General features: G+C 35.1%; 2 protein-coding genes across 3 annotated transcripts in view; one reads left to right on the top strand and one right to left on the bottom strand.

Moving 5' to 3' along the window:
• LOC127843106 (calcium/calmodulin-dependent protein kinase kinase 1-like) overlaps positions 1–10281 on the bottom strand; it is a 157455-nt gene extending 147174 nt beyond the window's left edge. Inside the window, exon 1 of one of the 2 annotated variants that reach the window (XM_052372930.1) lies at positions 10127–10281. The gene's annotated coding sequence lies outside the window, so the exon portion shown is untranslated. The remainder of the gene's footprint in view (positions 1–10126) is intronic. The other variant, XM_052372940.1, reaches the window with a different exon arrangement.
• A 274-nt stretch (positions 10282–10555) lies between these two features.
• Positions 10556–12835, top strand: LOC127843154 (uncharacterized). The gene is made up of 2 exons (XM_052373011.1): positions 10556–11432; positions 12286–12835. Exons 1-2 carry the CDS (start codon positions 11415–11417, stop codon positions 12667–12669), a joined length of 402 nt encoding a protein of 133 aa, XP_052228971.1. The 5' UTR covers positions 10556–11414; the 3' UTR covers positions 12670–12835.
• The last annotated feature ends 1534 nt before the right edge of the window (positions 12836–14369 follow it).

The following is a 14369-nucleotide window of genomic DNA, read 5'->3' as shown; positions in this document are numbered from 1 at the left end:
TTTAGTGTAAAGTGGTCAGATAAAAACAATTGGGTTGTTCCGCCACCACGGCTTGTTTTAAAGTGTATAAGAAAAAATTACAAGTGAAAAATGTCAAGCTACTTTAGTTATACCAATGTGGAAGTCATCGCCGTACTGGCCATTATTATTTCCAAAGAAAGAAACACAAGCAGAGTACATTAAAGAGTACGTTATTTTTAAGCCAGCTATTCACACTAAACCTGGTCGAGGAAAGAATGGTATTTTTGATGGCAAGACATTATCTTTCGGTTTTATTGCAGTGCGATTTGTTTATTAATTGATATGTTTGTTTGTTCAGGTTTAGATCTGGAGAGGCATCCACGACAAAATATGCAAAAGTGGTTTGGATGGGGACAACTTTGGACACCTGAAGTCAAAGATGGCGGAATTCATCGTACAGGCAAAAAGTGATAACACAAACATTAAATATTTTAACTATTTTAATAAGTGGACTCAGTTTATCACGCCCATGGTGGCTCTGCATTACAGGCTTTGCCAATCCAGGTTGCTTTGCATCTTACCGATTTAATGGACAGACACACTTCTCATTCTGTTATTAGTGCAACTGTGTACAGTATTAAATGGGCTCAATCTCTTCGCAAAATGTCTGATCCTACATATAATGCTGTTATTAGTAATTTATTAGAATCTTCTCAAAGAATATTGTCAAAACCAGTGCAGAAAAAAGAGCCTATTTCTTCTGATTCGTTAATCAAGTTAAGTGAAAGATTCGTGGGAACTGCAGATTTGTATGTTCTGATAGCTTTGTGTATGATCACTATTGCTTTTGCTGGACTTTTACGTTTGAAGAGTTAATTCATTTAAAATGCAATGATATAGAACTTTTAGATGATCTTCGTATACAGATCAGAAAAAGCAAAACTGACCAATATAGATTAGGAAATAATGTAGTTATCGCTAAAGGCACCATGGTTGCTTGTCCTTACGTAATTTTGCAACGTTATCTTATCGCTGCTAAAATGTCCCTTTTAGATGAAAGCTATTTATTTCGGTCTATCAATAAATCAAAAAGTTGTAGTAAACTCATTTATAAAGATAAGCCACTGAGTTACACGCGTTCTATGGAGTGTATTGTTTCTCGTTTGAGAAAATTTGTTATAGACGCAAACATCGGTTTGCATTCTCTACGTTCGGGTGGCGCTACCGCGGCATCAAATGCCGATGTGAATGATTGGTCTTGGAAGAGGCACGGTCGTCGGAAAGGAGCAAATAGTAAAGATGGTTACGTCTGTGACTCCTTGGAGAGGAGATTAAGTGTCTTGAAAGCTTTAGTACTGTAAATAAGCGGCATGCGTATCATAGAACCACCCCTTTTTTTGTATTTTCTGAAGCACTCGTGTGGCATTGCAAAACATAGTTGTTGTTGTTTTTAGTAAACGGGTATAAAGCACAGACTATTAATTTCATGTGTTTCGAAGTATAGCGTGAAATGTTTGTCTTACGCTTTATAACAAGTTTACAGTAGAAACATCTTGATTTTAATATAAAAGAATTATTGTGTATATTTATTTTCACAAAAGAAAAATTGTCTGTTATCTGTTTAAACATGCCAACAAATGTACGTTGAAGACAAGATAAATGCTTTATTGAATGAGGCCCAACAATCAGTTTGTGATCTGACACCTGACAAATGGGCACAGGTTTCCAGCGTTCACAGTCTCTGGTTTTTCCTGGTCGGTCAGTTCACAGTAAGAATTGTGTATCCACGTTTTCCATACATGTTATTTATCACGCTTGTCACACTGTTGTAGGGCTGTAACGAATACACTAGGTGACGAATACGATACGTTTCACGAATACAGGGTGGCGAATACGAATATTTATTCGCGAATATGAATTCAATGAACAAAAGTAATACTGACAACTTGACATGACATTATATATACAGTCAATCTTGTATTAAGAGACCACTCAAGGGAGTAATCAAAAGTGGTCTCTTAATAAAACGGTCTTTGAATACAAAAGGCCATTCTGGAAGAATGCTTACCCTCAATTTTAATCTATATGAAGGATTATCTCTTTTATCCACAATGATTTTAACTTTTATAATAAAATGAATATAAACACAATACATAAGCAATATTTTACTTATAATGTGTTTTATTTTTCACTTATTATAAATTATCATTTATTATAAATCAATTGTGTGTACATATTTATTTGCAAAAACAACATAGACAAGGAAATATTTTTCCTAAGAACAAAGAATTTTGCTAAAAATGTGTAACAGTCTACATATACATGTGTACAGCTAAAACTAGAAATAAATGTCAGAAGCCAAAAGCTATGATATATTATCACATGTATTTCTCTTTCCGTTTCTATATTGCGCGTTTTTTTTCACCTGACACATTATTTTCCACGTCTTCAAGCACCTCGGCTTTACGCTTAAGAATGTTCTGAATTTGGGTTTTTCCGACTCCAATCTCGTCTGCGATTTTACGTGCACTTATACTCTTTGACAATTCCAAAACCCGAATTTTCTCGTTCAACGTTAACACTTTTTGTTTTGACATTTTAATTTTTGCATGTACGCTTAAGGAAATCTAACTCGATTATGATACATAATGAGCTGAAAAAATTAAAACACGTCAATTGAAAACAGACAATCAGACCTGGCTTACAAATATCTACTAATTAGCATTATTACAAATTGGTAATGTACGGATTTCGACAGATGTTGCCGAATAATAGTTTATTTTCCGCACTTCTCAGGAAATGTTTGTCGCGTACAGTGCATTGTTTCTGCACCTGTTATCTATACTCGAGAAAAATCGGCATTGTCTCTTAACGATCCACATAGTAAACTATTTAAGCTGTAGACTGTGCGCAATACGTTCCCCTATTATTCAACTCAATAAATTAATACGCAGTCTACAACAATACCGGTCAGAACCGGTCAACGAGACAAAGCATAATCATAATGGTTGTGAAAACAAAGCAGAGGTGTAACAGTACATCTTATCGGCTTAGATAAACAATTAACACGGATTTGTCCCTGAAAGATCGATAGATTAACCACTTTTATCTCCTAGTGGTCGCTTAATACAAGATTCGGACATCAAAATACACACAAATCAGCGGTCGCTGGTCGCGTAAGACAAAAGTCGCTTAATACAATATCATTATATAGCGAAAAAGCTCCGTGGGATTTCAAAATGGTCGCATAAGACAAAGGTCGCTTAATACAAGTGGTCGCATCCACAAGATTGACTGTAGTATGAAACTATGAGTATTTGTCAATTTGATAAATTGAGTACCATTGCATACTGAAAATAAGAAATATAACACTTTGAAATGACAAAACACTGAATAGAACTGCTTAAACTTTGAACACAGTTTTGAAACTTTTGAGAAAACATGATTAGTACCTATTACATCTTTGAGAAGAACAATATTAAGAGTCAACAGTGGACACATTAGTGACAGTATGTTGCATTGTAGTAAAGATAAACAAAAATTAAAAATTCTATCTGCTAATCCTTTGTGTGTATGTTTGAGCATCAAATCACTCGTATTTACCTAAATAAACATTAAACAACCATCGAAAAAAAATTCAATTCAATGTCGTAAGTATTCAACCGGTGCCCGCCATTTTTGTTGATAATCTTACTGTGTAACAGAGTGGGTGGGGTAAACATGATGAAAAATGCCGGAATAAGGAGAAGAACAAATAAATAGGGGTTTATTGTATGAACCTTCATGTGTAAGGTAAGATAAGATGATACAACTTTCAAACTCGAAACCACGTTGATTGTATTTGTCAAATATTCGGTTCGGGAGGTGGCGAATAACGAATACGATTCGTCCACAGCCGTATTCGAGTAATTCGAATATTCGAATGTATCGTTACAAGCCCTACACTGTTGTATGCTCTCATATTTGTCGTGGCTGCACTTCGCAGAAATAAAAGCACTCGTCTGGCATTGCAAAACATTGTTTTTGTCTATCTCATTATTTCAATCAAAAAGGGGTTTGGGGTGGGGGTGGAGAGGGGTGTATAGTGTGGGGGTGTTGTCATTTATTACATTATCTTTCAAAAATAAGAAAAAAAATGAAAAAAATGGGGGGGGGGGATTCATGGGTGGGATGGTTTGTGCTTTTTTTAACCATGTTTCAATTTTTTTATTTTTTTTAGGGGGGGGGGTCAGGGTTGGGGGTTGAGAGGGGGGTATAGTGTGGGCGTGTGGTCATTTATTAGATGATCTTTAAAAAAATAAGAAAAGAATGGAAAAACAAGGGACAAAATTGTCACAAAACTAGGTTTTCAATTTGAAAAAAAAAGTCTGATAAAGGGAGACAATTCAAAATGTGCATTGTTAAGTGGGGACTTGTGTAAGATTCAATCTATTTTTACTCCTGGCGACCTTGATTTCAATTTGAAAAAAAAAATCTTATAAAGGGAGACCAACTCAACAATGTGAATTGTTACTGATTGTTCAAAGTTACCCCCCTTGTTTAAAAATCAATATATTTATAGTCGTGGCAACCTTGACCTTGGAGATATTGATGTAATTCTTTCGCTCGACACACCGTCCAATGATGGTGAACAAATGTGCCAAATGATTTTAAAATCTCACAATGAATGACACAGTTATTTCCTGGACAAGCTCATTTATGGCCATTTTTGACCTTTGAACTCAAAGTGTGACCTTGGAGATATCGACGTAATTTTTTCGCGCGACACACTGTCTAATGATGGTGAACAAATGTGCCAAATGATTTTAATATCTCACAATGAACGACAAAGTTATGGCCGGGACAAGCTTGTTCCGCCCGCCAGCCGACATTCGCCATCTAGTAACCAGTTTTTTCCTTTGGAAAACCTGGTTAAAAACTGGGGGGTGGATTCTGGGGGGGGGGGGGGCGTTGGGGATTGTTTGGGTTGAGTCTATTGTGGTACGTAAGGTAAGGGTTGTTTTGTCAAAGTATCAATAAAATCTAATCATAAATAAAGAAATACCGGTAATGGCAATTTTAGCAAAATTTAATAATTTCCCCTTGAGAGTCAAGGTCATTCAAAGGTCAAGGTAAAATTTAACTTGCCAGGTATACCCTCATGAAAGTATGAAAGTATTTGAAGTTTGATAGCAATAGTCTTGATACTTTAGAAGTAAAGTGGATCTAAACACAAAATTTAACAAAATATTAAAAGCTACTAAGTCAAAAAAGGGGCATAATTCTGTCAAAATGTCAACAAGAGTGTTATGCAACTTGTCCTGTACAGTCCCCTTATGATAATAAGCAAGTGTTCCAAGTGTTGAAAGCAATAGCCATGATACTTTAGGAGTAAAATGGACCAAAACACAAAACTGAACTCAATTTTCAATTTTCTAAGTATAAAGGAGCCATAATTCTGTCAACATGCCCATCAGAGTTACATACTTTCCCCTTATGATAGTTAGTAAGTGTTGCAAGTATGAAAGCAATAGCTTTGATACTTTAGGAATAAAGTGGACCTTAAACACAAAAATTTACAAAATTTTCAATTTTATAAGTATAAAAAGGGCACATAATTCTGTCAAAATGCCAGCCAGAGTTGTCTAACGTTGCCTGCCCAGTCCCCTAATGATAGTACCGGTAAGTAAGTGTACCAAGTTTGAATGCAATAGCTTTGATACTTTATGAGAAAAAAGGACCTAAACACAAAACTTAACCAGACGCCGACGCCCAGGCAATGAAATAGCTCATAATTTTTTTTCAAAAAATTGATGAGCTAAAAATGACGGAATACGGACAAAAACCCTCCCGTCATTTTCAAAGGAGGTGGACAAAAACCGTCCCATGAAAAAAACGGGGGCGGACAAAAACCGTCCCATGAAAAAACTAGGGCGGACAAAAACCCTCCCGTGAAAATAATTAAACACTAACAAATGTAATTGTTTCACACAGTGTTGCATTCATTAAATTTACTCAAAATATTAAACTGTGAATCTGCAACTACTTTTAGTTTTTAATTAGTTTAATCACAGAATCAATTAAAAGCAATTTAACACCGACAAATGTAATTGCTTCACACAATGTTGCATTCATAAATCCGATAAATTGAATTGGTGGCTCAGATTTCACGGGAGGGCTTTTGTCCATCCCCGTTTTTTCATGGGAGGGTTTTTGTCTGGCCCCGTTTTTTCATGGGAGGGTTTATGTCCGGCCCCTATAAAACTGACAAGAGGGTTTTTGTCCGGGAAATACAGATAAATAACTCAGATATAAGTCACAATTCACAAAATAAGTGGGTTTCCAAATCTATAGAAATGGATGAAACTATATGAAAGTATGATAAGACTTGATTTTGAATGCTGGCCCCATTGCAAGTCGACTAAATTCTTTTTGAGATTTAGGGATTTAGTAGAGTGTAAACTTAAGCGATTGTTATGGGTCGGAAAGATTGTAGCTAAAACTGTGAAACCATTATTATTTTTAATCATTAATTTTCGTCTATTTCATCAGTGGACCTAGTGACAAATTAAAGATCCAAACAAATAATTATGTCCAATGTTAAAAACAATTCAAGACTGAATTATTGTAGGCATGAGACATTAAAACCCAATGTAATCAACAAATACATACTTCCTCTGTTTTGTAGTCAATATAAATGGGGTTTTGACATAAATGGGGTTTCGCACATTACACTAGGTACTTAACTGACACATGGCATTGCTGTAAAATGGGGATGCAGTTACGCTGTATCGAATGAATTGACATCGTTAAGGTAGAATATTAATGATTAGCGCTCATTGTTAACAACTTTATAACCCATTGCGTGTATTGTGTTGTTCAAGGGTGTTGACTAATTGGCAATTGACTTTGTTGTTTCAAACACTCGTTAACTGTTATTAAGTCCTGCTAATCCCCTAATCATAACAATGAACTTGTCAATGGCATACAATAATAAGGGACCATTACTATCACCTGATAACAAAAGACTTGTATATTTAATTGTCCAAATGGTCACCAAGATGTTGCCAGGACAAAGGCAAAGTTAAAAGAAACTTTCTTTTGGTATCACTTTGCTAATGAAGTGCAAAACTGCGTGCATACAAGCATACATCTGTAACAAGCAGAGCAAACTCTAAGAGAAAAGTGCCCCTGACAGAATATCAAGCAAGCGCACCAATGGAATGTGTGCATATTGATTTTCTTGGACAATTGCCAAAGACTGCACAAAGAAATGAACATTGCTTGATGAAGGTTGACCAGTTGACAAAGTGGGTGGAGTGCGTACCACTACCTTCTCACAAAGCAGAGGTTACAGCAAAGGAGAAAGACATTTATCCTTTCATTTTGGAAATATCGTTCTAAATATTTTCAGATCAGTGCCAGAATTTTTAGAGAAATTTGTTCCAGGCTGTTTTCAGGGCACTCCATATCCACAAGTCTCGGACAACATGCTACAGACCTTCTACAAATGGGCAAGTTGAGCAGTTTGACAGAACCATCATGGATGCAGTGTGTTGCTTTATATGGAAAGCACATGACAAGTCAGATGAAAATATTCTCCAGATTGCAGGTGCGATCAGGGCTTCTGTCAATAAAAGTACTGGCTTTACCCATAACATGTTTATGTTGTGAGAAAAGTTACTACCCTTGCCCAATTGATTTTTACGATCATGGCAGAAAAGTGTAGAGACACTGAAGAAAATGTTCCTAGTGAAGAAGATCCAGATAGCACATGAGACTGTTAGGGGTACTTTGAAGACTTCTATGAAGCACATGTGACAAAATTATGATCTTGGGATGCTGCAAAAACCTTATGCCAAAGTAGACGTTGTATATCTGCTGGATAATGCGGTGCTGAAAGGAAAGTGTAGAAAGTTGTGTTTGTCATGGAAGGGGCCATCATTGATAGTTAGCGTACCTCTACTGTGTGAAGACCAGGAACCACGTTAGGGTGATGTCAAGCAGGGAAATAAAGTTGCCTGCATGGGTTATGCAGGAGAAGGCTAGAGATTCGGTTTACAATTCCACTTCTTTGAGTGCTGATGAAGATTGTCATTGTCTGAGCCGTAAACCTTGGGATCAATGGTTTATCATTCAGTGATTTCTGTAAAACCTGGTATCATGGTTTGTGAATGTTTCACCACTGGACATAGACAAGTACAGATGCACCGTGTGTAAGCAGAATAATTAATTGATTCTGTTATTTTTCTCTTTTTTTTAAATATTTCTTTGCTCAATTAAAGAGGAACATCATCCAGCTGATGCAGGAGCATTTGTTTTTGCTTCATTGTTCAACAAATGAAGTATTGTTGCTTTAGATGGAGCAAGAATTTATTGGGCTTCTTTGTTCACCTGAAAGTTGCTCCAGAGATGAATTACATGTAGTTTGACTTCTTTGTTTAACTAATGATGCAAACGTTCCATGGAAAGAGCATGACATTTGTTAGGGCTTTGTTGTTCAAGTATAGAAGGGCTATTAATTATTACGTGTGTGTAGCAAGTGACTCTTTGACTCTGGCTTAAACCCTTTCCCATACAAAAGCAAAATGAAAATGGCTTTGGGAAAACAGCATAAACTCACAGTCTGTTCAGGTTTTATGCTGTTTTCTGCGTACCAGTATCTTATAAGGGTAGGAAATGAAGCCTTTAAAAATTGAATCTGGTATGAAAGGTTTTTATTAAATTTCACTTTTTAAGGATCTACAAATGCCTCAAGATAGGAATCTAAGTGGTAAATGGTTAATTCCTTCAGTTAAAGTGGGCAGGAGTGATTAAGGGATTTAGTAGAGTGTAACCTTTAGTGATTGTTACTGGAGGGAAATATTGAAGAATAAGGGGGTTTTCTTATTTGTAAAAAAGGGCGTAAAACGGACCCGATCTTAAAGCTAATGGATCCGATCCCAAACGAAATTTAAATTAAAAATCTCATTTTTTCCAACGCCTCTCCCCCCCCCCAATTTTTTTTTTTTAATTTTCATGATTGTTATAAATTATCTCAATTTTATTATATAAACATCTTACATTCCAATGTATTGATTAAGAGGGCTGATACTAGAGATAGACATGCTATAACCTACGCTTGATTGGTCATTGTCGGCTCGGTACTAATTAAATATACCCGGGGTACACTTCAGTATACTTTAATGTACCCGACCTATTTAAACTGTACCCAAGTTTTATTCCCACCCAAAATCCGATGGCATAAAACTTTTGAATTTAAAACAAAATTATCTTTGAAAAAAACCTGCCTTGATCAATTTTCTTACCGGTATTTGAGTATGCGATTCAATAAGAAAGAGGCGATTTTACAAAATATTGACATAAATTATAATTTTAAAAAAGGCGAAGGCAACAAATTAAGCGTTAAAATTCCCGGGTTTATTATAGTATATTTTATGTTCAGTATTGTTAAGAGTACCAAGGGAACATTTCAGTAGTACCGAGCCAACAATGACCAGTGGAGCATAACTTACTTAGTAAGTTTTTTTTAAATTTACATTCTAGGTCAAGAACATATAACAATACATAAAAGCTGCATGATAAAAACATAGTTACACCAATGTTATTCTGACAGCTATTATTTAATAAATAATATATTAATATTTAAATAAATTTAAATATATATATATATATTATATATTATAACAGTTATAAAAATTAGTTATCAATTGAAATGCAATATCTGACCTATGGATAACCCATTAAGCTAAAAGCTTAAAAGCTTATTTCCAATGGGGTCCATTAAAAGTACGAGATAAAAAATGATCAAGTTGTTATATGATCTAACTTACACACATATACTTTGGTGTTTGATTGAGAGAAAACATCCCAGTTGACAATGATCATGCAGTTTTTAAGACTGAAATCTTCACGGAGTAAAGGGCATCTTCCCTACAAAGTTCATGTACCTCGATACCATAATTCAATAAAACGTATGAAAAATATTATTACCATTCTTGTCGTTACATTATGCATCAAGACTAACTGTCCAGCGCCATTTAAAACCTTTGTTTACATACATTTCAACTAACTGACATTTTATAATATCTCTCATCTAGACTAGAGTCCGTGTTATTAGCTAGCATTTTCTAAGGAAGAGAAGTAAAGAGCCATTTTTTATCAGGATTTTACAGCCCTGACTTACATGAATTGCTAGTCCTATATCAAGTTTTCCGAAGGCGGGCCAAAAACATTTCTTTGACACTGGTTCTAAAAATTTCCCTCGATAGCGTTTTTTTCTTAATTGAATAATGTAAAACAAAGTTGGTTCCCGTTTTTAGAACGTTGTTTTATTGAACATTAGGAAAACAGTACTTTTGGTTTTCGATTTCAAACTTAAAATCGCTTCAGGGCCGGTTACCAATGGGTCCGGGTTATTAATATGCGAATAGAAAAGAACCGGAAAATGTCGTCTGAAAAGGGCTAGGTCAGATTTGATTGAATAGAAGCGGTGTTAAAAATGTGTGACTGATATTCGTGGGACCAAGCATAGAAATGAGTTAGTTTGTTTGCCATAGAATACTCGTGTTGTTGGTAATAGACAGTAAGGTAGGTTGAAAATTACTATCGCTTAATTATTGCATATTATTTATCGAATTGTGCCCGGAGTCCAGTGATATTTGTTTACGCTGTGCCTTTTCATGACGACAAGCAAGCATTGTTTTGTTTAACTATAGATAGCTACTACGATTGAAAATGATGATAAAATGAAAAAGATGACACAAACGAGGAAAAACAAACAAACATGTTTTTCTGCAAATTAAAGTAAAATAATCCAAATTTATCCAGAATTCACGAATTTGGTCCCATTCAAGATATTTCCACATAAACTAAAAGGGGCCATTTCCAAAAATTTGGCTTATATTGTAGTTGGTCATTAAATTCTTTATATCGATAAATTTAAACATTGGATCTAAAAAGCTCTTAAAAAAAAACAAGAATAAAATTAAAGACAGAAAAAAGTAACCCTCAACAGGGCTCAAACCACTGACCCCTGGTGTAAAAGTCAATCGCTTAGACCACTCGGCCATCTAATTTTGAGTTATGAATCAGACGACTTCACAATTGTGAACACAACATTTGTTTTACAAATTTTAATTGAGAACTCTCCCTTTGGTGTGACATCGTCGGAATTAGGTTAATACTGCAAGTAGTGAATGTTATTGCGGGGTTTATGGAACTATCACCTTTACTCGTTAAACATGCTGTAAATGAGTAAGTTTTACCACAGGAGAGAATCCCGTATTTTTTAAATATTTTTTATATAAATATGTATATATATTTATGAATCGCGCCATGAGAAAACCAGCACAAATGACATCGGCGACGTCATTGGCAAATCGTCATTTTCATTACGTCATAATTTTCTGCGAAAGATTGATTTGAATTTGTGCGTGAGATATTTGTGTACACGTGTGTTTTATTTCGTTTTTATGGAATGGATGCCGGAGGTAAGAGCCTTAACACTATATAGATTTATTTATATTATGTGTTCGCACAATCGTCACAGACTATGTCTATACTTGTTTTAACATAGTTTATTTAAACCTGATTTAAAAACACGTCACGTAGGCCTAGTGTTTTGCACTGGATCAGTGAATGAAAGAAACTTTGGTTGTTCGTAGAACAGTGTCAGATAATAACAAGACTATTACGATATTTTGAAAACATTATTTATTGTGTAAATATGTGTTGTTGTTTGAAAATTGTAAGTTTATCGCATAGTTAAATCTAGTCTTATTTATATAACGCGCAAAGAATTTAGAGATACTTTTTATATGGGCTAAATTCTTTGGTTACCCATATAAAAAGTAGCTTAATATTTGAGAACGTCAAAAATTTGGACTAATTTAAATCATATTCAATGTGTGTTTACAATAATATTAAAAAGCATATGACTACTACTAGCCATAATAAGTAAAATCTAAAGTAGCATAAATGGACAGATTAATAAGATGTTAGTTAAGATTAATAAGCTGTTAGTTAATGATGTTTTATTTTGATGTGGATAGCCAATTCAAAATATTTTTTTTGCAACATACCGTATGGATATATTTAGATACAATACAGTACAATACGTCAACATTCTTCTGAGAGTAAATAGTGCAATTGGTAAGGCAGTACGCTCAATGCTGTTTTGATTGATCTAAGCATTGGTTCGAATCGTAGAAGTTCTTATATTTTTTGTGTTAGTATGTACATGAAATAGAATACAATTATTATTAAATTGCCACTTAATTGTTGCTTTAAATATACTGATATACATAAATTAGCAATTGATTTAAGCGTATTTTAATATTTCAGGATTTGGAAAGTATCATCTCAGACCACTTTGGTCGTACCCCGTCGAGTACACCCGTTTGTTCCCAGACATTGGAGGCGAGTGACGAGAGCGACGTGGATACTACCAACTACGCCGACATCTGTCAGGGTCGTGTGAGGTCTATGGTGAGTAAAAATATTGATACAAGTGATGACAACGATAGCAACAACGAAGACGATCAAATCCATGGTCGATCACTGTCAGAAGATGAAAACCATGTTCACAACGTAACAAGCGCTGGCGTACATGAACAAGGAGATTGTGACCCTGATAGGTTAGCTGTAGAGCATTTCATGAAGGGATGTGGATGTGGCAGGCATTGTCAAAAGAACTTCACGCCATCTTCGGTGTATCAGTCTATTTAAGACATGCGTGAGAAAAGTAAAGATGAAAAAGAAATGTTCCTTATGGGAATTTTAAGTAATTGTTCGGATACCTCTTCTAGCACTAAGAGAGGTAAGAGACGTTCCCGCGTGCGCGCACACTTTTCAATTAATGGTGCTTCAGTGTGTAGGGAAACTTGTCAGCTGTTTTTTGACGTAAAACGTGCTGTTCTCAGGGTTCGCACAGGGCTTGAAAAGTGCTTGAAAACGAGTCCAAGGCTTGAAAAGCCCTTGAACAAAGGTTGGCCTTGAAAAAGTGCTTGAAAAGTGCTTATTTCATGTAAAAAAGCCTTGAAAATGTTTTTTTTATGCTCAAAATTACTTTTATCATAGCTTTAATTATTTTACTTAAATCGTTATTAAGGGAAATATTATGAAAATTTATCATAAATTCCTTCGCGCAAAAAAGTTGAATACGAAATATAAGTTTTGTACACTATTTAGTACGAAACGTTATGTGTACACGTCACAGATTATGTGTGCTACGTCAGAGGTTCTCCATTGTGATCATTTTTTGCGAGTAAAAACGCAGGGATGGGGAAGTGTCCTTTCAAACCAGGGTGGTTAACTGAATAAGAGGAGAGAGCTGGAAGAACTGGAAAAGGAAATCAATTCTGTTAAAGACAAATGTTATAGTAACTGACTGCTGTTTAAATGTAATGAACTAGTCTGCTTGATGTGAGCATGGAAAAAGACAATGTGTTTGTATGTAATAACTTTTAAAAGTAAATACAGTACAGCCAATGCGGAACAAACGTATTTCGCGATCCGCGGCGGCAAGGCGAAATGAGTCGATGCCGCGTCAGTATGCGGCGGCAAGTCGCATTTCGCTGCGAAACTTCGCATCTGTCCGCCGAGGCATGCCGCGATCCGCGACATGATGCCGAGTCGATGCGCATCATGAAATAAAAAATCTTTTTAAAATTTTTAGTTACATGTAGTAAACAAATTTTGAAAGAACAATTATAATAATAATTAAAATCATAATAAATTTATTGTGCGCGGAGTGTATTAGCATAAACATGTAAGCATAGTTAATGTGTCTGGCCAATTAAGTTTGTTTCCCGCCCGTAGTGTATGTATTTCACACATAAACAATGTCAAGTAATTATGTTTTCGCACATACAAGTGATCAAGGCTCCAGCATATGGTGGATTTATAAATTAATTGCATGTTGATTTTGCTATTATATTTAAGCTGAGAAAATTAGCTGTTTGAAGCCACATCAATAATCAAGACGGTGAGGACGTATTTGTTGTTTTGTTAATTATCAGCTTATTATAACTATTGTTTGAATATGTGTATGTAAACACGTTTTATTTTGTTCATATTATACAGTTAATATCGCTACTAATTACCCGATAATTCTGTATATTCCAGTTTTAAAGCAAATGCTGGTAAATATTTACGATACACAAACATTCTCGATATTTCCTTAAGTATCAAATACATTTTGGCATGTGTTACTATTTATAGAGATGATGAAATAACGTCTAATCGGGGCTTTTTTTTTCAACTGAACACGCGATTTACGCGTGACGTGATGTTCATGTATTTATACAACACAAAATACACCCAAACTTTCCAAACGACGTTCTACATGTCTGCATAATTTTCGCGCGCTTTTTATGAAACAAATGGTATTTTAGCACTGTTTATTTGACGCTAGAATTTGCTAAAGT

The sequence above is a fragment of the Dreissena polymorpha genome, chromosome 1, assembly GCF_020536995.1.
Source record: "Dreissena polymorpha isolate Duluth1 chromosome 1, UMN_Dpol_1.0, whole genome shotgun sequence".
NCBI lineage: Eukaryota > Metazoa > Mollusca > Bivalvia > Myida > Dreissenidae > Dreissena > Dreissena polymorpha.
The sequence above is the reverse complement of the archived record's forward strand: the minus strand, read 5'-3'. Positions and strand labels throughout refer to the sequence as shown.